Source organism: Buteo buteo, chromosome 24 (genome assembly GCF_964188355.1).
Source record: "Buteo buteo chromosome 24, bButBut1.hap1.1, whole genome shotgun sequence".
Classification (NCBI taxonomy): domain Eukaryota; kingdom Metazoa; phylum Chordata; class Aves; order Accipitriformes; family Accipitridae; genus Buteo; species Buteo buteo.
Genome location: NC_134194.1, coordinates 315,130 through 342,198, shown reverse-complemented (window position 1 = coordinate 342,198; position 27,069 = coordinate 315,130). Strand labels below are relative to the sequence as shown.

General features: G+C 42.6%; 1 protein-coding gene across 1 annotated transcript; it reads right to left on the bottom strand.

The window, feature by feature from the left end:
- Nucleotides 1-18,430: 18,430 nt before the first annotated feature.
- On the bottom strand, nt 18,431-26,833 carry LOC142044411 (GDNF family receptor alpha-4-like). Its single transcript, XM_075056812.1, has 8 exons — nt 26,791-26,833; nt 23,056-23,331; nt 22,228-22,320; nt 21,454-21,799; nt 21,266-21,375; nt 20,028-20,162; nt 18,932-19,062; nt 18,431-18,622 (listed from the first exon to the last, which is right to left on the bottom strand). Exons 1-8 carry the CDS (start codon nt 26,831-26,833, stop codon nt 18,488-18,490), a joined length of 1,269 nt encoding a protein of 422 aa, XP_074912913.1. The 3' UTR covers nt 18,431-18,487.
- Nucleotides 26,834-27,069: the final 236 nt, after the last annotated feature.

Below are 27,069 nucleotides of genomic sequence, written 5' to 3'. Positions count from 1 at the left end.
TTGGGGTTGGATTTGGTTTTTGGGTTTTTTCTGGTTGGTTTGTTTTGTTTTAATAGCCAGAGTAAATAAAAGTTCAGCAGGTAAGAAAATGGAGAGTAGTTGAGGAGTTTGTAAAGTGGACTTTTGGGTTGTGTGTTGTCGTCTACCCCTACAGGAAAAAAATAGAGAAAATGTGACAGGAATAAACTTGGGTAAAAGATGGTACCTTAGAAGGCTGTTCAGACTACTAGGAAAACCTGCTTGATTTGTGAAATATTTCTGGTTCAGAAAAAGTCAAATAACAGGCTGATAAGCAAAGCAGGAGTTGTGCAAGACATGTCATGGTGTGGTATTTTAGTAGTGTGGGACTTTTTCTAGTAGACAAGTCTTTGTAGTTGGAAGCAGTAAAGCTGTGTGATCCCTCGTGGCTCAGGCACTGGACTGGAACACAGAACATGAGTTTAGGTACTGATTCTGTGCATCGTCTTGTTTGGATTTGGGTAAGTTGCTTAATTTATGCTGCGGTTATAGATGCGCAAAATTCAGAGAATCACACAGACTGGTTGAGGTTGGAAGAGACTTCGGGAGGTCATCTGGTCCAACCTCCCTGCTTAAGCAGGTCCGTCCACCTACAGCCACTTTCCCAGGACTGTGTCCTGATGGCTTTTGAGTATCTCCAAGGTGGGAGACTCCACCGCTTCTCTGGGCAACCTGTTCCACTGCTCAGTCACGCTCACAGTAAAAAAGTGTTTCCTGGATGTTCAGAGGGAACCTCCTGTGTTTCAGTTTGTGCCCACTGCCTCTTGCCCTGTCACTGGGCACCACTGAGAAGAGTCTCACTCCATCCTCTTTGCACCCTCCCTTTGGGTATTTGTACACATTGATAAGATCCCCATTCTTGCCTTCTCCAGGCTAAACAGTCCCAGTTCTCTCAGCCTTTCCTCACAGGAGAGGTGTTCTAGTCCCTTCATCATCTTCGTGGCCCTTTGTGGGACTCTCTCCAGTATGTCCATGTCTCTCCTGTACTGGGGAGCCCAGAACTGGACACAGCACTCCAGGTGTGGCTTTACCAGTGCTGAGAAGAGGGGAAGGGTCACCTCCCTTGACCTTCTGACAGCACTCTTCCTAATGCAGCCCAGGATACCATTAGCCTTCTGTGCGGCAAGGGCACACTGTTGGCTCATGTTCAGCTTGGTGTCCACCAGGACCTCCAGGTCCTTTTCTGTAAAGAAGCTTTCCAGCTGGGGGGCCCCAGCATATATTGGTGCGTGCATTAATAAAGTATTTTTCTTTCTGCTTCATAGGCCTGGTTTTAGAATGAAATTGAAAATGGTTTTTAGCAGGTTAGGTTCCACTGTGGTGGTGATAAAACAAATTTTAACTTTTCAGTATAGTTGTGATGAGTCCTCAAATTTCACCAGTTCTTTTGGAATTTAATGATTTGTAAGCCTTGCTCAAGTGAAGAATTTCTGAGGACATTGTGAATATTCAGGTAAATAGCAACACTAGATTACAGGGCTTTTATTACCCATACTAATTAGATTAAAATTCCTAGCTTGTTAACTGAGTGTTTTAGGTTTGTGTGGTGGGGTTTTTTGGTAGCAGGGGAGGGCTGCCGGGGTGGCTCCTGTGAGAAGCTGCTGGAAGCTTCCCCGGTTGGGAGCCGGGCCCGCCTCTGCCCAGGCCGAGCCCCTCAGTGACAGTGGTAACACCTGCGGGAGAACAGACTTCAGAGGGGAACCCTGCAGTGGGGGAGGAGATTGGAATGTGAAACCCCCGTGCAGGTACCGAGGCTGGTGAAGAAGGAGGGGAGGAGGTGCGCCGGAGGAGGGGAAGCCCCTGCAGCCCCTGGTGAGGCGGCAGGCTGTCCCCGTCCCCCCCCCAGCCCATGGAGGGGAGCGGAGGAGTGGAGGCCCCCCAAGATGGCCGGGCCTCCCCCCAAGATGGCCGGGCCTCCCCCCAAGATGGCCGGGCCTCCCCCCAAGATGGCCGGGCCTCCCCCCAAGATGGCCGGGCTTCCCCGGGAAAGCCCGCGCGGGAGCAGTCTGTGACTGAAGATCGGCCCGCAGAAGGGACCCGTGCTGGAGAAGTTCATGGAGAACTGTCTCCTGTGGAGGAGCCCCTGCCGGAGCAGGGGACGAGTGAGGAGTCCTCCTCCCGAGAAGGAAGGAGCGGCAGAGACAAGGTGGGATGAATGGACCCCAGCACCCATCCCCTGTCCCCCTGCGCCACCGGGGGGAGGAGGTGGAGAGAACCGGGAGTGGAGTTGAGGCAGGAAGGAGGGAGGGCTGGGGGGAAGGTGTTCTCAGGTTGGGTTTTACTTCCCAATATCCTTGTTTTGGTTGGATTGGTAGTCAATTAAATTGGTTTTGTTTCTTCCCCAAGTTGAGCCTGTCTTTTGCCCGTGACCACAAGTGGGGAGCGATCCCTCCCTGTCCTTGTCTCGATCCTTGACCCTGCCTTTATATTTTCTCCTCGTCATCCCACCGGGGCTGGGGCAGGGTGGGGGGGAGGAGTGAGCGAACAGCTTCATGGTGCTTTGTTACCGGCTGGGCTGAAACCACGACATGGAGCTGTACTGATTTGGATGGAAGATAAAGTAGTGCACATGTTGAGTCCTACCATCTTGATGAATTGCTGCAAAAGTGGTTTCTGCTGTCACTGGATCTGATACAAATGCAAAATTTATTTCCTTTATGTATCATATTAGACATCCTGAGGAAAATGAAGTTAAATATTACTGAAGTATGTTCTGCACGCAGTTGATTTTATTTTCTTTAATTGAAGGTGATGCCGTTCTGAAACAGAATTTAGTACATCTAAATTGTCTGGTGCTAGCTGAATTATGATGGATTAGAAAGTCTAAGAAACCCAATAGTGACTTTTATGACAATGCATGTTTCCAGTTAATTTTCCACAGATCAACAGAAATTGGGGTATTAAGGACCTTCTGTTTAACTGGTGGTTTAACTCCAACACTGATATGTTGAGTGTTAACTCGAGCCATTGAAGTATTTAATTTAATCATTTCTGTAATCCATGCTTTAAAACTGCTTCTGAGAGAGTTTTGTGAATTTAATCTAGATGCCCAGGTTGTTAAAGTATTTTAAACATATACACAGAATATGTCTCTTCTCCCTTTTAAGAGCAAGAAATATAAAGACCCCACGGACCCCACTAGATTAATATAATGGAGATGCAACATAAGGGAATTTGTAGGGACATTTTTTAATGAAAGTAGATTACTTTGTTTTTCTTATCATCATGAAAAGTTAGGATGACTCCCGATCATCATGGAGTGCATATTAAAAGACAACATTACAAAAATTCCTGGTAACAGTCTTGGTTCAGGAAAGGAAAATATCACTTTATATAGGTTTACTGCCAGTGGTATGTGATTTACTGTTTATCCTCATTCTGTTTTATTAGGTGCTGACACAATCTGGAAAAACTTTTATGGCACTTGATGCTTTCTCTTCCCGGGTTGCATCATGGCATTTGGTCAGATGACTGTTAATGGTTAAGTTAATAGTGATTTAAACTATTACTGTATCTGCTCTAAAAGTTATCCCTTCATCTGCTGAAGGATTACAGTTGAACATTCATTCTCCTCTCGTCTGTTCTAACTAAAACAGGTTAGCTTAAATCATGTTGTTTCAGTGGACAAGAAATGTGTAGCCATTTGAAGGATGCTCATGTTTTATAATTGCTCTAACTTGTCTGAAGTCATCTTCCCATACTGCTATTATGCTGTCAGGGCAGATAAGTAAGAAGAGTCTATATTCAAAGGCAAAGAGGAGGCTTTTCATGCTCCCTGAACCAATGCTTTCTGCCTAATTGAAAACTGAAACTAAATTAAGTGCATGTATTCCTGCTTAGTAAATTGAATTTTTTTCTAGTAGTTTCACTTCAAGGAATGTTGGTGTCCTGCCCTCCTTCAACCTCTTGGCCACTCTAAATAAGTGAGCTAAAAGAGGTCTGTTGGTACCTAGCTCGTATAATTAATTCAGTTCTACAGACATATCAAATTAATAACTAGCAAAGAAGGACCTAAAGAGGACTGATTCTAAGAGTCTGGAGTTTTCTGTGAGTGACAGGTACAATAAGCAGGGATGATTGGACTGAATCCAATCAGTTTATAAATGGAGAAGTCAGCGCTGGTAGCATGTCACAAGAGTGTAAGCACAAGATTTATTCAAGGAACATTTAATTAAACTGGAAGGTAATGGAAGATACAGCGTGTAGCTCTTCCATTATAGAAAGTACTACATTGCTTGGATGATTTATTACTGGGGAGAAATAATGGCTTCATGTTTTTCCAGGACACAGTAGGAAAGTGCTATATAACATTTGAAAGCTACACAGATTACATTGATATAACCTTCAGAATTTTTATTATGCTGAGTTGGTTTTTGGACTGTACATCCAAAAGCAATAAATTCTGGTGGCCCGTGTGAAGAGTTTGGGGTACTGTTATTTAAGAAGTGCATTTGACAAATACTACAAAAGTCAGTAGTGGAGCAATAGGTTGTAATCTGATTCCCTGTGTCAATATGTGTTTGGGAATTGATAGCCAGTTCTTGATAGGTGTGATACTTCCTTGATATACTCTGTTCTGTCATAGTATGTTGTCTGTTAAAATACCTTCATGGTTCCTTAGAAAGACTTGTCATTCTATTTTTTTTTCTTTTTCTCCCCCCTGACCCGTAATTGGGGGGTTTTTGGATGAATGTGCTGCATATTTATCTTGTTGGGCAATTATGCACTTTGTATTCTATAGAAGTTGCATAAGGGGAAGCTGATCTTTGCAATGCATTATTCAGGGGCATAATTTTTAAAAACAGCATTAGCTGGGGGTTAATTGAGCAACACCTTCAGGTTTACACACAACAGGGTGCTGTTCAGTGAGTGAATGTCAGTTTTCTTCCCAGACTAGCCTGTAATTTTTTTCCAGCTGAAACCTCCTTCTCCTGACAGTCACATTGTGCAGTGAGCACTTCTGATCCTTTACTTTAGGAACATTTTGCTTATTTAAAGAGATGCTGTTCTGTATACTGACTTCAAAAAGTGCAATAGAAAACAGCTCTTTCTATTTTACGTTACATAGTAATTCATATTCTCTCCAGACCTTGAATGACCCTTCATATTTTCCGTTTTCCAGTATGCAGGCTTTCCTCATGAAACCTTTCTGCTCTTTTTTGACCATGAAGTCACTCTTTCCATTTACTATGGTAAGCCCACACATAAAATTAAGGCTAATGAAAGATGATACTTTGTGAAAGAGCATGTATTTTGAGATGACAGCCTTTTACAAATAAAGTTATTAAGAACTGTATAGGGGTGGGGCAATAAGACAGATTTTGGTAAAGTTTGGATAGACTGCAGTATCCCAAAATTTTGAGTGCAGTATATTAAACCAACTGAAAGTGTGTCATAGTAGTTGTAATCCAAAGTTAAAACTTACCATGTGCAGATACTTACCTGTGCTGTAGTGTGAATGCTTTTGCACAAGCAGATACCAGTTTCAAGAAGGCTTTTGGTTGAAGATGCTGAAAAATAGAGGCAAACTTTGTGTCCTGTTTTAGGCACGAAAGAATGTAGACTTAGTATGAGAAAAGGGGAGGGAGAGTTGAACTTCTTGCAGATGCATCCATTGATGTCAATTATCATCCTCCTTTTTATGCTTAAGTGAAACGTGAGAAAATAGACAATAAGGTCCTACAATAAATTCCTGGGAATCGGGGGTTTGCACGAGAAGTAAGAAGAGGCATATATTTTAAGAATATTGGTCTTGAAACAACCTTTAAACAATAAAAAGTTAAATAAAGCATTAAGGTTTAGAGAGTTCATAGAAGGAGGGTGTTTTGAAGGGGAGGATATGAAGACTTTTAATTAATTCAGGCTGTCTTTTTTTTTTTTAATACTGTGACATGCAGTATTTGTACAAAAGACATCATCTTCAAATCATTTGCAGGACTGTCTGCTGTCAAGAATCTATTTCCTTTGTGACACGAGCTTCTCAAGGTACACAAAATGGAGCAAAGAAACTTTCATCCAGACAGAAGGAAAATTTCAGTCAGGGGACAGATTATTATTTAGTTCTAGAGCATGAGAAAGTTTTTTGATCGCTTCTTTTGACAAAATGGTAGTGTGTGGGTGGACTGCCCCACTGGAATCTCTTACTATCAGACCTGCAGTATCCAAATGACTGAGACAAAGCAGTGTACTCTAAGCTGCACTCCTGTTGTGCAGTGTCACGGACAGAAGGGAGATAGGGCGCCAGAACTGTGTTCATGTCTTTGTCTCCCCCAGAACTTTTAGAATTGGGTTGGAGAAGCCATAGCGTCAAAACAGTTTTACCCTTTATAGTGAAAGGGGCACCTATCAGGACTCCCTTCTTTCTGAAGGAATCTCTGCTTCAGAGATGATTGGAAGTTGAGCGGGACATTGGGTACTTCTGCTTTGAATGCACTTGCTATTTCTCGTGTGTAGTTAAAATTCCTGAGTTCACTTTTATTTCTGCGTTTTGGATTCTGTAATATCTCTGATAATGTGTTTCTCAGTCTGCTATAATGTTCCATGCTGTCATGCTTACCCATCTAAACAGGAGTAATGAAAATTCCATGTTACCGCTGTTTTCTGCCTTACAGATACCAGTCTCCCTTAGCACATTGTGGATGTTGTAATCACTCTTGTCAGATTATAGTGCCAGTCAGTACTAGTCACAGTACTGCCTGTTCCTAGTCGGTTATGGAATTTAAATTTCTGTCAGAAAGTATTTAAACTAAATATTCTGCGACATTTTGGATAAAGTTAATGTTTGCTTCTATTCTGTTTGAAATGTCAAAGCCCTAGGTTTTACACATCTGTGTAATGTGAACATGATCCTTGTTTCTTTTAGTACTGTCCTCTTATAGCTTTACTTTTTTCTGACCTTGTTAGATAAAACATTTCAGAGGAAATATTTGGCTTTGTTTTGTAGCATCCACTCTGTTGAGCAGGAAATTTGTAATGTAGCTGCTGTGTGCTACCTTTAAAACAAAGGTAAAATTCAATACAGTAAAAATAGCTTCCTGGTTGGGTGATAAGATGATATTGCAGTTTTACTTAGGGAATATACAGAATGGAAAGTGGTTTAAATTTTTGTCATGAAAAGTGTATGCTGCTACGTAAATGTTGCTGCTACATAAAATAACGCCGTGTTAAATTTCATACCAGTTATGGGAGTTGTCAACTGAGTATTTTACACTTGCTGATTTCAATATCGATTTGTATTCTCTGCAGAGGTTATAAATTCAGGGTAAAAACTGTCAGTCTAGTGTGACTGACAGGTGCTTGATTAATGAAGCCTAGGACTGAAATTGCAAAAAGGGGTGGATCTGCTGTTGCCAGTATGGAGGTGGCTGAGTTTTACAGGATGGAGCATCTGTATGTAAAGATGCTTTTCAGCCACTCTTTCTTGAGGTAACTGTGAAAATAGTGCTATTAATACATGTTGGAAAGCCAGTGAGGTTTTAATAGAAGTAAATGCGGCTTCTTCAGACTGTGGGCTGCCAGTCCCATTTGGGAAGGCTTCTACCTTAATCTGACATCTTGTTTAGCACTGATAACACTAGAGAGTCCAATTAAAGTATTTCAAGAAGACATCCCCATACAAGACTACATTGATTGTCCGCTAATGTGTATTGAATTTTAGCTAAATACAGCCCCGGGTGCTGTGCTGGAAAGCAGGGGAGCTTGCTGGCTGAGCTCTTAATTCCTTTTATATCGATTTGGCTGCTAATGATATAACCTTCCACTCTAATTAACTGACATCTGCATTAGGCTGAACAAGAGCCCCCTGCTTGAAGCTGTCCACTTGTTTGTGTTATGAAATGTGTCCTCCTTTTCTGTTAGATTTTGTCCAGATTAGCTCAGTCTGTGCAGAATAGATCATCTAAAGGATTGACTTTTCTTTAAATATCTTGTAAAGCGAGTTTGTCTTTCTGCTGTCTACACTCCTGCCTGTGTGTCCAGGGCTTATGTTGCTGATGAGCCTGGCCAAAGCTGGTTCACTGACTGGATGCTTTTCTAGTCCTTCTCAATGGATTATTTGCCCCTTTGACTGATTTGAGGCTGCCAAGAAAGGTGTAAATTTAGGTAAAGATGGGGTATGAAGACCTGAGGATAAATGGGTCAATTTGTATGTCTTAGGTCATGAAGCAACCATCAGCTGTAAATGACTAAATCAAAATAAAAACATTGCTAGATTGGAAGGGGTAATCTGCTTATGAAACCACGTTACCAAATCTACAAACTGCCAGTTCTCAGATTGGGAAATTCTGATTTCAGCATCTGAAAAATAAAATGCATGTTTTTAGTGCAAAATTGTTTTTACAGCACTTAATTAGTTAAAGCCGCTAGTTTGCAGAAGTTCATCATAAGCAGCTATTTTGTTTTGTTATGTGTGCTGTTGCGATGTGCGCGTTTACACCTTTGCTTTGGGAGAAGGTTGTGAGTGTCGTTTAATAAAGATGATGTGGAGTCAGGATTCCGTTACATTTTTATCTCTGTAGAAGCTTCATACTCAGTAATGGGCACTGCAGTAAGCTGTTTTCTCTTGTTCTGTGTATAAAATGTTGCTGGTTTTTTTTTTCCTATCAATACTATTTGAGCCACTTGTTTTTCTATGTTGTTTGTGGGGTTAGACCATCTCCTAAGAAATAGAAGTATGTATGATTGCATTTCCAGTGTTCATTTGGAGGCTGTTCAGCCAAATTTGAAAGCTAGTAACTGTTTCAAGATTTCTGTGTCTGCTCTTCTGGAGCTAGTAGCTATGAGGAGAGATGAAAATTAGTGCTGAGAGGGAAAAATCTGACAGAACTCACCTAGCAGCTACCAGCTTCTTCAGTCAGCATGTGCTTATGTCACTTAATGGTCAGCACGTATATAATCCTGAATGGGTTTACAGCATTTTCCATTTCTTGCCTGATGGGGATATTGTTAGGAATACAGGCTTATTGTGGGGTGTTTGTAACAGTATATATACTGTTACTTTGAAGATGACAATAGATCTGTGAAACCAGGTTTCATTAGTTCTTTTGCTTAGGGAGCAAGTTGTTTCCCATGTTATTCTAGTCATATAATGATAAAAAAAAATAAAATTCTTACTCTAATCTGTGTGTAACAAAATAATTCTAGTGCTGGTTTAGTTATACTAAAATGATGTTCTCATTCCAGTTTCTGCGATGAAAATGTACAGCTTTTGGTAATTTAAGTATTTATTCTCAGCAACAGAATTTATTTTTTCCTTATTGTAGCATATTTGATAAGAACTAACAAAATCTTTTTTATGTTATTTCCCTAGCATGTATCTCAGGACATACTTAGAGAGGTAACAAGATGATGAAAGTAATAATTTTTTTCTCTCTCAGTACTCTACAGATTCCAAACTTCTCCCCTCTTTTCTCTTTACTTCCTCTTTTTTAATTAACTACCTTACTGCATGCAATGCATAGCCTTTCACAAAAGTTACTAGAGCAAAAATGCAATCAGTACCTGAAGTTCAGTATATTGATAATGTAAAACCAAGAAAATTCAGGTTAAGTAGCATGTAATGCATCAGTCTTGCTATTGTATTTTCACTTTACACAGACTGAGAATTACTGGATGTAACAACACCACATTCCAACTTCAGTGCTGGAAGTTTTTCTTGTCTGCCAGAAAAATCTCAACAGAAGTTGAGTGGCTTGTACTTCCTGAGTATCTGAGGATCTGAAGGTCACCATCTTGTCTGAGAACTGGAATTCTTTGATTAGAAACCAGGCATTTTCTTTTCCAAGAGGAGGCACTTTTTTTCCCCTTGAGGCATTAATGGAACATTGCTTCAGTGCTGACAAATACACAATGAAATTTCTGGTTGTTATTCAGTGTGCAGGGGTTAACTAGAACGGCTTTTAAATTATACTAATAATGAAATACATGCCTAAGTATTGGTGAAAGAGGGCAGAAGTGAATTTCCTAGACTGATGGTTCTATTTCACTGGCAAGTAGACCTCAGGAAAGTGTGCTTAACACCTGGTCTACACCTCTTTTTTAAGTCCTACTGATTCCTAGTTATGCTCTTAGGCATATATTGAGTAATTAATTTTACTTGAAGCAATGCAACAACTCCTGACTGAATTCTTCATCCATCACTTTTGATTTGCCAGAGACTTGCATGTGTCATTAGTGCTGTCACCTTCTGTTAATAGAAAGTCTTTACACGTGGTAGTAGCAATGATGATATATTCTGGTAGGGCATGGCATTGCTTTTGCATGATCTGGTTTCTTTCCAGCCAGTAGCTGTAAGCGGCAAACAGAGGAATGAGGAAATAACACAACCCAGAAAATAGAGGAATAGTAAACAATTTTTCAGTGTGACAAAAGGTTAACATGAGAAACCCACCTTTTGGGACTCAATCAGCAATTTTAAAAGAAAGGTAATGGGCAAGGACATGAGCAATACCCAAAATGAGATAGAGTGCTTGAGATCCATGGTCATCAAAGGGATCTAATGAAGCTGAAGGAGTAGGCAACATGATTACAGATGAACTTTGGTGTTGGCAGATGTTAGAGATAACGTACAAGAAGGAATGATTGGAATACTTATGCTTATGGGGCTCTATATTGCTTATAACCACTTTAAAAGATCCAGGTATCACTATGGCCAAGACAATAGAGACTTCTGCTCAGTAAGCAATAGTAGTGGTTAGAAGAGAAATATCCATCTTAAGATTTTGGGTTTGAACGCTATTCTGGTGGTCCCAGCTCTGGGGTCTCCAAATAGCAAAGCCTCACTAAGTCTGCTTTGCCTTTCTCTTATTAACTGTTCTGTTTGGGGGTGAAGAGAAAAAGCAAATCGGACATCAGTATTAAATAGCAAATGGAACAGGCCAGAGAAAGTGTCTGAGTTGGGGTTTCCATCTTTGTGTTCCTAGCTGATACTGGGCAGACCAGTATACTGAATCCTGAAGCCAAGGAGATTTTACTCCCAACTTTTTTGTAAATTCCTTCATAAGTCATAATCTCTCTCTGCTTAAGGGCCGTTCTGTGTTGAAAATATATATATAAAACTTGCATTTGCACTGTGATTTGCAGTTTCATTTACATACAAATGTGCTTCTGATGTGATACTACTGCAACTCCAAGTTGGATGTAGAATAGCAATCAGTATAGTGTGTTTGAGCACCAGGACTACTTGTGCATTAAAAATTTTGCATAAGGCTGGATTGAAATTGAGAAAAAAGATGGGAAATCTCTTAACTAATTTCTGCTAGAGCTGTCATAAAAGACGCATGTGCTTTGATTTTAAATTTTGGGAGTGAAATCCAGAGAGCTTGAGGCTGGAAGAATTAGCTGCTAATCTCACATTTCTACAAAACAACTGAGCAATTCCTGTTTTATAGCCTTGCAAACATAATGGAGCCCAGGGGATCACTGACACAACAAGCTTCTGAGAGCCACTAGCACTTAGCAAAATTGACTTCAGTTAATCAAAAGATTCTTTAGGGAGAGAGAGGAAAAAAAAAAAGCTGCTGGTCTGGAAAGCTGCGGAACAAGTAACTGTGTGTAGATGGTTAAAGAAATTTCAGCTCCTTGCAGTGGGGCTCAGTGACCTATAATGACAGTATCTAATGGGCAAACTTAAATAGAAGGAAAAGTAATTTAAGTGCTGGACTGGTGGGGAAAAAAGTGGAAGGGAGAAGAGTACAGTGGCACTTTGCTCACCCTTTATTAAAACATTCCTTGAGTGAGTTGTGCATGAATCTGCAAGCACATAAGAGACTACAGCAATAACAGGTGCACAGAGAACAGAATTATCTGGAATGCATGATCTGGAATATTAACATGCCCTATTGTGAAGAAACATTTGCCATTATTCTGACTCGTGCCATTTTCCTGCAGTCCTAGGTAAAAGGAAGCACTGAATTATAAGTGATACCCCACAGTTCTTGAAAGTCGTTGGCACTTTTTTGAAGAGCCCATGGTGAAATGTCTGATGTGGGATTCTAAACTGGCATGCAGGTTTGAAGCCAGCTTGGTTTTAATAGTGTTCTTTTCTTAGGAGAAAACACATATTATGTTCTGCTTACAACTGTTGAGTGCTAGATGTTTTAAAAGAAATCCGGGGGTGAATCACCCTTTCTGTAGTCTATTGGAATGCCCAATATTATAAGAACAAATCCAGAATAACTAAAATACGACAAATATTGCAGAAAATAGTTTTGAAAAGTTTCCATTTGGTTTAGGGACTTAAGACTGCTAGGAACCTCCTGTTATCACAGTCACAAGTTCATATATATAATCTGTCACATAATACTTGTTTTTTCTGAGAGCAAATGTGTTACGATTTATGTGTCTCGCAATAATGGAATAAATGTTTTTATTTCAGTGGAGTTTAAATTAGTCACTTGTGGATGCCAGGGGAATTTATCTGCAACAGCAATTCCAGCATTATAAAAGAGCTTGCAGCTTTTTCTTGCTGAATATGTCACTGTATAACAAAATTTTAATTTTGGCTCTCTGTATGTGTTGCAATGCAGATGTTTCCATGTAATGTTCCTCCCTGACCAAATGCCAAGAAATTAGGAGTAGGAATGGACACAGTTTAGAACAAGAAGCATCGTTATAGGAAGACACTTCTGTTTTCCTTACTGGAGCAGTATACTGGAAGGAGGAAGATGGGAATATAAAGATCAAAATCTTTAATTTAATTTTGGATGTGAATGTGGAATCCTCGATGGTTGTGGCAGAAGAAAGAAAACTGAAGTCTCATGCAAGTCTTCTGTTCTTGCACTGTCTTAAAGGGGATGATATATGCAACAGAGTATGTGTGTGTGTGTTGTGTAATGAAAGTGGAATAAAAATTGTTAGAAACATAGTTCCAGTTGCTCTAACTCTGTTTAGTGCTTTTCTATAATTTTGCTCTTTACTTTGATCAGAGGTTGCTGAGTTATAATTCAGTTGAAGACTAATTTACTAATTAATTTTAATTCAGTCAGATAATCAGTAGAATGTTTCTCAGTCTTTTATCTACACACAGAGATAACTAATCTTCTCCCGTGTTCTCAAGCTCACTAGCAATTCTTCTTGCAAAGTGCTTGTAGAGGCTCCAGTCTACATCTCTTAGCTCTTCAGGCATCTAGTGGTGTGAACTCTGTGATTCTGGCCACCCAATAAAACAAAGGCAAAGACGATTTTCTCTCCATCAGGATAAGCTATTTGAATGTTGCTTAATAAGTTTTGTCATCTAATGGTGGGAGGGAAGAACAACTGAATCTCATGAGTTACAGGAAAACAGGTGGGACCAATAAGAAGAAAGATGAGCCAAAAATCACACAATTATTTTGTGCTAGCTTAATGGCTGCCTTGTTCTGCCCAAAGGTAAAGACATAGTTATCAGTGCCATTTATCTGGTATACCATTTTAGTATAAACTTGTTTAAAACAGGGTAGAGCCCCTTTTTCATCTTAATTAGACAGTAACCCATTGATTCCAAGTGGGCCTTCATTTTCTAATTATTTAGTACATAATATAATGTCATTAACCTTCTTTGAGTGGACAGGATTGCTCTAAAAGCTTTAGCTCCAGAGCTCTAATATTAGGCTTTTGGCATTCATCCCTGTGTGTGAAAAGCAGTCAGTTTGTTTACCAGGAATTTAGATTCACATTACTGGGGGAATTAGCAGTGAGCTATTAGTCTGATTCAAGCACTTAACAATTGCTGATCATCTCCTCCTAGCCTGGGGATAATGGAGGTGATCAGCTGTAAATGGAAAGTATGTGGGGCTATTTTCATGAAGGCACTTGGAGAAAGTGCTGCATCCCCTGACCTCTGCTAACCCTGGGGTTTGCAAGAAACCCAAACACCAAGTCACTTCCTGGAGGAGAGCTAATCACCTATAAGAAGAGCTTCCATTAGAGACTAAACCAAGCTCAGCCTCAACCCCCCCTCCCTCATCTGAAAAAAAGGTTCAGCCACAAAATCCCTGAGGTAGAAGCGATTAGCCTCTGATCATATTTACCAGTATCTGTTTTGATAGAGGAAGCAACTGTAGAATAACGGCTGGTTTTGATACCATAGCAGTGCTGAATGATCCTTTTGAGCTCAGCAGTGCTGGTTGTCTTCCTGCTTCTCCACTGTTGTCCTCAAAAACTTTGTCTGGTTCATGGACACCTGCAAGATTACTTTGAAAGTTTTCCTTCTTGTTCTTGTGTAAAACTGCCTACCATTTTAGCAAATAGAGTGACTTGTGATGTCTAGGATGTATAGAAGAAAATACTTTCATTCTTTATAGGTGCTGAACTTCTAGTGTTGTCAACTTGAAGATACCTTTTATTGCCAGCAAATTTTAAGAGGCATGCCAGGGATCTGTAGCCAGGAATTACTGTTTGAAGTAAAGCTTAGCTTTTCCTCATCTGTGATATGTATTGTACACCCCTCCCCCCCCTTTTAAAAAGAAAACTGTAGTCACTTGATTCTTACTGAATGGAGGCAGTGGGAATGATTTTAATAAGGCAAGGACGCGATAATTTTGGACTTCCAAATTCAAGGCTTATCTCTGGCATCACCTTGCTTATGACCTTGGGCAAGAAATGTGTATTGCTTCTCCCACTTGTCACAGAAGAAACAACTTGCCTAACACAGTGACTGAGCTCACTCCTGGAGGACTGTATGAATGCTCTTTGCAAATGCTACATTAGACCATGTTAAGGGATCTAAAGCTATGTTAGAGTTCTAGAAGCCATGTCTGAAGTACGTGGCAGTGAGTGATGTCTGTAAAAGTTAAGATTGCTTTGTAAGAGATACTGTCTAACTCTGTTCTTTAAATTTCTTTCCCATAATGACTCCAGCAGTAGGATACAAGGAGTGTAGCTTCTATTAAATGCAAAGGAAGGCAGGAGACTTCGAGAGTTGCAAGATAAATTTTATTAGTGAGATTTGGCATTATTTTACACTTTAAAAAATAATCTACATTACAACAATTAGAAGGTTCCCTCTTTATATATGCTTGCTGAGAGCTCAATGTCAAGACTGTTGGGTTAGAGAATTTTTATTAGATTATTTTTATATTTAGACCAAAGGTACCCACAGGATGTTGTATTGCAGTTTCTGGGGAATAGAAGCTGAAAGGTTTTTGTAAATTGTCCTGTAGTATGGTTAGTAAGAACTGTTCTGAACAGGTTTACGTAACTGTGCCAGTCTTTGAACATCAGTGGTGCTAAGAGAACTGAACCGATACTGATATTGGCATGATATTTCTAGTAGTAGTTGTACTTGTGCATGCATGTATGCTGTGTAGTTGAATAACTGATATTTGGAGGTCAGGTGTTACAGAAGTCTAAGTGAAAATGGGTTTGTACTCATAGCAGTGTGAGTACCCGTGAATGCAGGTGTATTTACAGGTGAATTTTGTTTGCAGTTATTGATGAATAAGCCTAAGAGGCAGCCATGTATACAAAGGTGCATCTGTACAGGCAAAAGGGACATAGGACACTTGGAGAAAAACCCAGACTGACATGTTTTGCTTTAATTTCAGTCTAGAGCAGGATTTGGCTGAGTGTCAAGCGTTTTCCCATGTAATCCAGGACATGACAGGAGGCCGCAATTGCAATCAATAACTTTCTTAGTAGGTGTAAGGGGCTAAAGGTCCATAGTGCCCTTAATGTGAACAACAAAATGCTAATACCTTTTTCCATATCAGCCTGTCTTAGAGCACTACAGTGGGGAAAGAGGAAAGATCACAGTGCAGATGAGGGGAAGATTAATGCAGTATACCGCGTGTGTGGTACAGACAGCTCAGGGAAATCTACTCCATTATTCTCACAAATATCCTCACTGATTCGTGGAATATTGGAAAAACCAACAACGTTTTTTTCTTCCCTGTCACTCTCCACTAAACTCTGGACATGACAGATGCTATTACACTACAGTCAAGAGTCTTGACATGATTCTAGGCCCACCATATAGAGGATGGTTAATGCAGATATTAGAATATGTTAACATGGACTCTGTTCTCTGTTTTCATCAAAGAATGGTAGCAAACATGGGGCAACAGTGCTGTCTCTTCATCCAAATAGCGATATTTCAGTAGGTAATCAGAAATACCAGCATTCGTACTCCTCTCTATTAAGAAGACATAAAACTTGTTCCTACTGCATGGAAATTAGATGTTGCTTCTCTGTGTGACAGAGGAGATGGTTCTGCTCCATGCAGTGATTTCCTTGCCCTACCTGCCTAGGAAGTAAAGAGAAGGCTGGAAGTTGAAATGGAAATATTACCACTGCAGAAGGACAACTACTCTGACACATGTGACAATGTAAGACTCTGTAGGAAGAAGGTGTCCAATAGTGACTGCAAACCGCAGCATATTACCTAGCTGGTACTTCCCTGCCAAGAGATAAAGCACAAGGTAAAAAGAAATACCCACCTGCTCTGTATCTATTCAGGATTGTAATAGTGTTTGGCTGTGTATATTGTTCAGATCTGTTGTATCTCATAGGATGGGCAAGGGGCGCTATATGTGTGCATGGAGGAGCTGCTTTGAGCCGAGTTTCAAGCTATCCTGAAAGTGTAGGCTGGCTGATGAGGCAACTCTTGCACACAATTGATTGTGGACTATTAACCTATGCTCAGAAATCAATATTCACTTAACACCACATTTTAACAGGCAAATGCAGTACAAAATAACAGCAGTTACACAGTGCACACATTTACACTCAGAGTAAACAGATCATGACATAGAGCTTGGCAGAGGAGAAGGAGATTGGGCAAGCAGCGTGGAAGGGGACAATGACAACTTGAATATGTGGAGAGGTTCAAGGTAGTTGCGGCTCCCAGAGATTTTTGCAACTGAATGTCCCAGGGGTTTTGTGGTCAATACAGCTTCAATGAGCTATATGCATTCTCTAAGCATTACTAAGAAGGTTCCTCCTGAAGCCAGGCAATGTCCTTCAGTAGACTGAACTTACTGGGATTGAGCACAGAAATCCATCCTAACCCGCAAAACTGGAGTCTGTTGCTAGCCATGATAATGGATGATATATATGTTGCAAGGGGCAAAACAGAAAGGAGCAAGAATATAAACTGTAGTACAGTGTCCTTGATCTGGGATGGTATTTTTCATATACTTAAAAGAATGGATTTGAAAAGGGAACTGAAAGTAATCCAGAACTGGTATTTACCAGGGACTTTATATGTATGTTTATTAAGCTTTACTTGCAACCCACCCTGGAGCATGGACTTCTACTCTTTAGGATAGTATGCTGTACTCTATGCTTTGACAGGCCTAAGGAGTGGGCCCACATGAACCTCATGATGTTCAACAAGGGCAAGTACAAGGTCCTGCACCTGGCCCGGGACAATCCCTAACATCAATACAGACTGAGGGATGAATGGATTGAGAATAGCCCTGCAGAAAAGGAGTTGGGGATACTGGTAGATGAAAAATTAGATATGAACCAGCAATGTGCACCTGCAGCCCAGAAAGCCATATTGTGTCCTGGGCTGCGTGAAAAGAAGCATGGCCAGCAGGTCAAGAGAGGTGATTTTTCCCCTCTACTTACCCCACCTGGCATCCTGCATCCAGCTCTGGGGCACCCAGGACAAGACAGACATGGACCTGTTGGAGCAGGTCCAGAGGAGGGCCATGAAAACGATGAGAGGGCTCTCTCCTATGGCACCTCTCCTACGAAGAGAGGCTGAGACAGTTGGGGTTGTTCAGCCTGGAGAAGAGAAGGCTCTGGGGAGACCTTATTGTGGCCTTTCAATATAAAAAGGGGGATCATAAGAAAGACAGAGAAAGACTTTTCACCAGGGCCTGTAGTGACAGGACAAGGGGCAGCAGTTTTAAACTGAAAGAGGGTAGGTTTAGACTAGACATAAGGAAGAAAGTTTTTACGATGAGGGTGGTGAGACACTGGAACAGGTTGCCCAGAGGAGTTGTGGATGCCCAAGTTGTGGAAGTGTCCAAGGTCAGGTTGGATGGGGCTTTGAGCAACCTGGTCTGATGAAAGATGTCCCTGCCCATGGCAGGGGGGTTGGACTAGATGATCTTTAAAGCTCCCTTCCAACCCAAACCATTCTATAATTGTATGCCTGAGGAAGAGCTCCAGAATTGGGATGGTAGGACACGCTGTGTCAGGATCCTCCCTGCAGTCAGAAACTGAACGCTGCACAAGTTCTGACAGAACTCAGACCTTTGTTTTAAAATATTGCACTGGAATATTCACCTGACTGTTACTCAAAATGCTAACATGGCAGAAGCAATGGTGGGCACCACATCTGCAGAGCTCAGTGCAAACTGATTGGGGAAAAGTGGGGTACAAGTTGGGGGGAGGTTTTCAGTGACTGCTGTTCTGGGTTAAGGCTGTTCCATTCCTCTTCTCTGGAAGCCGCCTGTTTCCCAAAGGTAAATCAGTAGTGCGAGGTGCCTGGATATGGAATAAGATTAATAATATGAGAAGAAAAGATGCCATTTATGCCAAGTTAACATGGGCTCAGCAACAGGGGCAGGAGCAGAGCCAGAGATGGCCAAGAAACAGCAGCTCCAGAATACACAGAGGAAGCCATAGGCATACTGCTGTGTTCAGAGATGTCTCGCTGTGTCTTCCCTTCAGCCACCTAGGAAACGAAGAAGAGGAATGAATCCCAGTTAGACATATTTATGCTCAAATGTCTGGCTGCAAAGCCTCCAGTGCTGAGCACTAATGTGAGACTATAGGAAACTCCAGTGACCAGGCAGCATGGCCTCCTATTTCTGCTTGTCTGTGGAAGGAATAGCTCAAAGTAAAGTGGTCCAGGGTTCTGCATGCATGTAGCATCCCTCACTTTGATGTCCAAAATCACACATTTCCAGATCCAATGTTTTTCAACTACTGTCTCTAGGCCACTTGACTTGTTGCTTTCTGAAAGCAACAAAGCAATGCATACCTGGGACATCTCTGAAGCAAGTGATGTGCTGGCACTGTCTCCTTGGAAGCTTAGGGGAGATGAGTACAATAAGTCTTCCTGTCTTTCTAGAGCTGTCTGCTTCAGGTGCATTTGAGACCAAATGGTATTTTCTGCAAAGAGAAGTAAAGCAAGAGGTTTTTTGTGCTTTTCTTGTGCACACCTTGGAGTCTAGTGAACAGAAGTCTAGGGAAGCTGTTTTAGGAAATGCACTCACAAGCTGTGTGGCATTGATTTAGAAAATACATATTCTTTGTTCAATGAATGGCCTGTTTGTGTGTTTACTTGTGAGGTTCAGCAGACTGCAAAGCCAATTTGCACTGTAGTTGAGGACCTTTGGGTCCCTCTTGGACTTTCTCAGCTGTCTATTTTCTAAGGGGCAGGTATGTAGTATCTCAGATGGGATGTTGAGGTTGTAGGTGTATCTATAGTGCCGGGTGTAAGGCTTTTCTATACAGCAGGAGCTAGGTTTAAATATTAATAATTTATCTAACGATGCTGGTTTCTTTATCCTTTGGAAGCTTTTACAAACATAAAATATTTAAATCTTATTAAGCTCTGTTGCTGAAATGCTAGGGATATAAAAGAAATACAGACTTAGGATTACATAGTTGCATGTAACAGGATTTTTGTAACTGCTGTGCTGTTGAATCTAATAACAGGGGTTGTGTCAGGAGCTACTTATCTTGACCAAGTAAGTGTGGGCCAAAGACGAGCATAGGAAAGGAGGGGAAGGAGGGGAACCCAAACCCCATAATCCTGGTGCACTATTGTGGTTACTCAGCAACGTATGGATACAGCATGTCTGACCTCCCTTTGTGATTTCTTTGCAACCCCTTCATTTGAATGCTGTTTGAAAATAGCTTCATGGTGTTTGAGATGAACAGAAGTGTTGCCAAAAGGTACAGAAACACTTCTGAGAGCAGATCCAGGCTGGTCCCATAGGTTGGACAGGAGATCATAGAGATGCTGCAGAAGACAGAACTATACGCAAGAGCAATGCACCGTAGGATCTTGAAATCAACAGGATTTTAATTTCCCTGTGCTCAGCTGTTTCTGTGATATGACTGATGCTTACCAAGGCATTTGTTGCTCTCAAACATGCTGAGTATCTGGTCACACTTCTCCTTCTGGTTGCCGCTGCTTTCACATGTACACCACAGGGAGACCTCCACACTGGAGTTACTGACATAGTTGGGTGTCATGGGCGTGCCTGTCCCAAACCGCCAGAAAGTGGAATCAGGATTTACTTCACCAAATGAAAGCATCACAAGTCCTATTACACTAAAGGGAATGCTACCCTGGAGGCAGAAGCCTTCCATTGTGATATGCATGTTACTCAGGAGAGGTCAGGAGCCCCTGTGAGGTGAGCCAGGTCTGGTGAAGCTGCATGAAGTCTGCTGGGCTGTGAGAAAGTGTGGAGATTGCTACCCTGACTCAGGCAATCTGATGGTGAGGTATGCTGATAACTGAAGCTGGTGCAAGCATTAGATTGAAGGATGTGAAGCATCTGCAGGGACTCAACATAGGGCATATGTACTGACATAGGGCAGCAAAAGGCACTCTTACTGCTTGCGTAGCTGGCAACATTGTGTGGTCAAATGCCTTTTGCCAAAAAAATGCTGCACACCTGTAGTGTGCCATTCAGCCAGAGTTCATGTAGCACAAAACCAGCAAAGACATCTGGAAAACCAGAAGGTATAGTCCAGATTTACAGCTTTTGAGATATTGCTGCTCTTTACAGCTCCTCTTTTGAGCCACTCTGAAAAAGTATTAGCAGGTTGGCAGTGAATGCCTAAAACCAAGGACAACCTTCCTTCTAACAGCTGGTAGTGCCATGTTCTGGCTGGCTGTGAGAAGAAAGTGTGTACAACACTAACAAACCATCAGGATTCTAAAAGTCAGGCAGTGAGGCAATGTTGTGTTTGATCACTGCTGTGATGGGATGTAACTCCTGCAGCAGGAATTGCTGAGCTCATACAGGCCCTGAGCCCTGTCAGTCAGGCATTTAGAGTGCTTTGCACCAGCTGATGATGCAAACAGGTGTTCAAAAAATCTCAGGCAAGTGCTGCTGATTTGACAGCAGAGGATGGGACAGAGTAGAGCGATAAATGCCATGGAAGAGCTCTCTTTGGGCTGCATTTACCTCAGAAGCAAGAGAGAGCAGTAGCATCAATTAAGCTAAGGCATATTCATTGGTACACTGAGCTCTAACTCCTGCAGGAGAGCAAGATGGTGCTTCACAGCATCAGAGTGTGCCTGCAAGTTTGTGGCCTGAAAGCATCCACCCTGTACATTCCTGTGGATATCACTTACCAATCATCCCCATGTAAGCCTGCAGGCATGCAGCATGGTTGTGCTGAGAGCAACCATCTGGAGACATGTCTGCAGGTTGACAATTTTGTTGGAAGTCAGCCAGTCTGGATCTGTAGGAAGGAAAATGAGACCATCAGTGTCTATGCTGTTCTCTTCTCTTGGCTAATGTCCGCTGCTGCTGGACCTACTTGCAGATATGGTCTTCTAAGCAGGAGTCCAGAAGCCAGAGGCAATTGGGTTTGGTGTTATACTGGAAGGAACAATCAGGAACAATAGTTTTCCGGCGTCGTTCTCCACAAAGTTCATCTTGACATGGACAGAATAGGATCCTTTTGGTGAAATCCTCAGGGACTTTCTCAAAGAAATTCCTTAGCCCTCTGTGGCATTTGCGACGGTCACACATGTCCTCACTTCCTGCTCCCTTGGTGCAGATAGAGGCATAGTCTGTGCGCAGACGAACACACTTCTTGCTCAGGTTACAGATGTGAGTTGCTTTCAGGCATGGATTTGTTGCATCTCCTGCTAACTGTGAGCCTATAAAGCCAAAAGAAACCGAGGAACAATGAAGCAAGTCTCCAGAAGAGATTCTCTGTGGAAATAGAAGTAGCCCTTACTTGATGGCCAGATTGGGAATATAAAAAAGAACAAAGCGAATTAGTCCTGCTGTGTGCCTGTAGTATGACACTGCAGTTACACTAGTTACAAAATCATAATTTTTTATTGGTTCAAGTTAGGGTGTTTGTCTCAGAGAATGCATTGTTGTGGGTTATTCGCCGTTTCATGGGCCTGGATCTGTGGCTATATTTACACTTGGTAGCGGGGACAAATTTAGGCAAGTATCCAGAGCAGGTGTTCCTCTGATTAAAGGGGCCATTACCCCAAATTATTGTTCTTAATAATTTTCAGCCCCCGAAAAGATGATAAAGGGCAGCATTATATCATGTAACCATTACAATCCTTACCTGATAACAGGGCTGCCAGTTTATTATAATCTGTCTTCCAGTGTTCTTCATTTGCTGGATTCTCATAGGGAGAGGTCTCCAAATTGAAATAACCTAGGCAAGATACAAGATATTTTATGTAGTGGGAGAAATGCTTTCTGACCAGCTTTTTTTTTTTTTTTTTTTTTTTCCCCTCCTCCTTAATTGATTTCTTTCTTATTTGTGCCTGGCTGTTTCCTCAGGCTGGAGTTCAGAGATGCTCTGTCTTGCTCAAAGCTAAATGCCAAAGAATGGTTCTGCTGGAGATGCAAAAGTATTACTGTGTAACAACAGCATTACGTTTTGTCATCAGATTTGCTCTGGCTGGAATTTGGTCTATGTTGTCATTTGGGTTTTTTTCAGCCTCAGTACTAGTGAGGAGATGTGCAGCACAGGTGGTCTTTAGTGGGAGGCCAGGTAGAAGCATCCCACTAAAGCCGGAAAGAAGCAACATGCTCAAGGATGCCATTACAATGTGTGTCACAATCACACATCCGTTTTCAGTGATGGACAGACGTGACGATTTTGAGGTGACTTTCACAGGAGCCTCCCCTCACAGCATGAAATCTAACTGCCTCAGAGTAGCTATCTTTTTCTGTTAGGGTCCCTGGTGTATTTGAAGAGCCAGTCCCTGACCAGATCAGCTTTCTCTGCTTATCAAACAGAGCAGTAATGAATTCTTTTTACTAGGAGATGTGATTCCAAAGTGGTACCAGCAGTGTTGGGAAGTGGTCTTTCACAGTTGTTTTCAGACGGGGGGCAGGGGTGAGCCTTACTAGTACCTTGTAAATTCATATTATTTCATCTCACCATCTGTCATGCTGCCATGAACGGTCCAGAAAACACGTAAGCAGTGCTCCTGTCTCTTCATGCGGCGGTGACACTTGCAGTGCAGCAAAGAGCTGTTTCCGAGGTCTAGCTCTGCATTCAGACATCTGACCCTGCTATTGTGATCCAGTGGAACGAAGCGAGTCTTAGCCAGGGCACAGTTTTCCAGGATCCTGTAGGTGGCATTGCAGGTAGAGTCCGAGAGGCACAACTGTTCTGCTGCTATGCAATCACTCCTCGGCAGAGCCAGGAGGTCTCCTGGTCAAGTAGGGAAAAGACTGTCAGGATCACAATCATGATGAATGCCACACAAGCACCTTGTCCTTGTTCTGTAGGCATCCTATATTCAGTAAGGACTCCTCTCAAGAGGCAGAACTGGTTGGGGTCTTTCATATGGAGTAGTAAGGAACAAGAGCTGTGTCCATTTAGAAACAAAAGGATGAGTATTAATGTATGAAAGAGGGAACAAAAGGTTAAAGAAAAGTCTCAAAAATAATTTTGTCTAATAAAACCTTTTTTAATCACCCTTAACTCTTTCAACTTGGCCAGGATCAGAGATGGCTTTGTATTTTATGGAGTAGTAAATCCCTGTGGAAACCTTGGGGTTGCTGAGGCTGCTTTGAAGCTCTTCTATCTGGGTAAGGAAAACCGCAGTGCAATAAGCTCATGGTAACACCATACTGTGTGCTGTGAGTCAGTGCTGCTGCCATTGCTAAAGCATATACTGGTCATTAAGAGATGTACTGAGAAAGCCATCTGTAGGGTGTAAAAACAACTACTTCACTGGGCTTGGAAACTTAAGAATAAGAATGCATTTTTTTTGCGTAATAGAATAAATCCTTAACATAAGATGCAAGTAGCTTCATATAGAAATGCTGATATGCAATCAGTTTAAGTACATAGAACCCAGTCCTTGAAATCCCTGCCAAAAATGCTGGGATGCAGGCTTGGCATGCCAGCTTTCATCTGTTGGTTGATTGTGAACTCTGACTGTATCTGTCTGTATACATATTATTTGCATAACACATGCATTGGCTATATATATATACACACACACACATACACATGCACCACCTTATGTGGAAGTATTAATCTCAATTTAACAATATAATCTTTAAAAGTAGACTTTTTTTTCCCAGCTTTTTAAACTTTTTATATGGACTGTTGTCACCTAACGGTAATACTGGGGTGATACCTAGCATTATGTTGTCGCAGGTAGGTGAATTCAGTCCATAATCTTTCTTCATTTCTGTAGTATATGAATCTGCATTTACAGTACAATTACAATGAAGACCTGGAACAAGACTGTTTGCTAATAAAATTTATATATAGGCTACTATGTTTCTTCCCTTCAGGACAATATTGCTTGGCTGGTGTTAGGAAATGACTATGATGAGCCTTACATCTACCTTTAATGTTCTATGGGTACATGATCTTACCATCATTCTCTTGTTCAGCAGGTGCACTAGTACTATTTCAGTCAGCCTTCACTACAGATTAGAAAAAATCTTGGTACAGCTCATATTACCTGGTATACCATCTTCACCACCTAATTTGTTCTCTCACTTCCTTCACTTTTGCTAGCTTCATCAGTTTTATTTGCTGTAAGCCATAGGCTGCATAATTTTATGCTAGTCTGCTTCTCAAACTTTCTATTTTCCCTATAGCCCAGTAATACTATCCAGGTGTCTCTGTCGCACTTGTACAAATTTATTTGCTTTTCTAGCAACTTATGGTACTTTTTTGTTCATCTGGCTGTTACGTAGAGACTATATGACTTTGTAAGCTCCCTGAAAAACAAATCTCTCATCAGAAATGCTTTGTACGCAGCACAGTAGGTTTTTTAGGCATCACACCTAGGCACAACCTTAATGAACATTCCAAGTGTGATTATATCCTGTAAGGTTGCAATCAGTGCAAATTCCCAATAGCAAATTGGTCTGTTCTCTCCAGTAGCTTTTGGAACCCTAAACTGAGCAAACTGATCTACCCCATCAGGTCAGACCAAAGCACCATCTCCCCCAGTATCCCATCACCAACAGTGGCTTGCAGCAGCTGTTGTAGGAAGTTCATATAAGGACCGGATGTACTTTACTAGCCTTCAGAATTTTGCTCAGCAAGCACCTGAGCTTGAAGTGACATTTTTAAAAATTTAAAGTGATACAGTAATTGCCAGGGTAGAGCAGAGCTGGGTATAAGTGGATGGACTGTGTTTCTGCCACAGGCCTGTACCAGATGCTTCGGGTAAAGCTGCTGTAAACCTCAAATTTAAAACATTCCTCCTCTTTTAATAGCTATGCATTGTATTAAGCCCTAATACTTGACACGTTGTTTCATTTTTTAAAACCTTCTCTTAATATTCCAGATAATAACATGAAAGAATGAGAGCTAATTCTTTCCTAGACCTGTGGTCTAGGTTGCAGAACACGTTAATGATGCATGTGTGTGGGAGTCCCTTCTGTAGTTAAAAAAAAATAAAAAAATTAAAAGGCAATTATCAACTCACAGACTATGATTATTTATACCTTAGAAAAAGGGGATAGATAATACAATATCCCTTTATTTCTACCTTTTCACTCCATGTCCCATCATATATATATATATATGTATTGTTTTGATGCTTCTGGTGCACCACGCTATTGAAAGAGAGGACGATTGCAGAAGAGAAACCTTTTTTTTATTAACCACAGTTATCAAAGAAGCATTAGTATTTGGACATGGAAAATTGTAGAAAAGCTATTGTAATCATGTGGCTGCAAGTGCTGCTGAGGTTTCAGGGCAACGGCCCATCTTTGTAGCAGTCATTGTGATATTCAGCAGCTGCAGCGTTTTCTAAGTGTGAAGCACTGACATCCCACAGCCGGGGCATAGGAATGCTTCTAAGCGGTTTTGTAATTTCTGTATTTCTAGTCACATCAGCCATGAAGACTGCACAAGAGATGAACTGGAAAGAGGAGTAATTTCTATCCTTGGCTCTTGTGACTTGGCAGTAGCAGAAGGCAGAGCGGAGCAAACAGCTGCATCTATGCCAGAGCTCTTGGCATTGGTCTTTGCAAACTGAGCCTCACCTCAGACTACTATCAGCCCGAAGCACTTCAGAGGGGGAACGCCGGGAGGGTAGGTACCAAAAAAAGCTCTCGGCAAAGTCAGGACGAGAGAGGTACAGCAAGGATCCGTTAAGGCAGGTCGAGCTAGCGCAGGTGCCCGCTTTGTGCCTTTTGTGCCGCGCTGAGGCATCAGCTCCCGGCATCTGCCCCTCTCTGCTGCGAGCGAGAGGAGCAAGGCGACTTCGTCGCCTCCGCCAGCCTTGCCTCCAGGACACCCGTTCCCCCTCCCCAGCGCGTCCCTCCGCCCTGGTCACAACCACACCGGCAACTCGCCTTTCAGCTCGCAGCAGTAGCAGCACGCCCTCCCTTGCTCTGAAAGCGGGTTCCTCCCCGGGCGGGGGAGGCGGGGCGCCCGCCGGAGTCGGTGGCCGGGAGCCCCGAGCTCGGGCCGCGCCGAGGGCCGGCCCAGCACCGGGGGGGGGGGCGCCAGCAGCGGGGAGCGCCGGACCGCGACCCCGGAGCCGCCTCTGCCGCCCGCAGCCGCCCCTCGGGGCGCCGGCGCGGGTCCCGCTCGCCGCCCGCCGGGACAGCGACGGGGACACGCCGCGCTCCCCAGCCCGCCCCGAGCCCGGCGCCCGCCCCGTCCGCCCCGCGCTCCGGGCGCTGTTACCGGCTCGGGAGAGGAGCAGCCCCAGGAGCAGGGCGAGCCCCATGCTGGAGCCCGGCGGTCGGTCGGTCGCTCCCCGCTCTGGGGCCGCAGCTCACATGCTGCGCGCAGCCCGCCGGCGTGTGAGCGGCCGCCGCCCCGCCCCGGCCCGGCGCGGCACCGGCCGGCCCGCCCCGTCGAGGTGCGGGCGGCGAGCGCCGCCCCGCGGCCCGGCCCGGCGCCGGGACCCGGCGCAGGCGGGGGGGCGTCTCTGCCCGCGGAGCGCTCCGCCCGTCCGCCTGC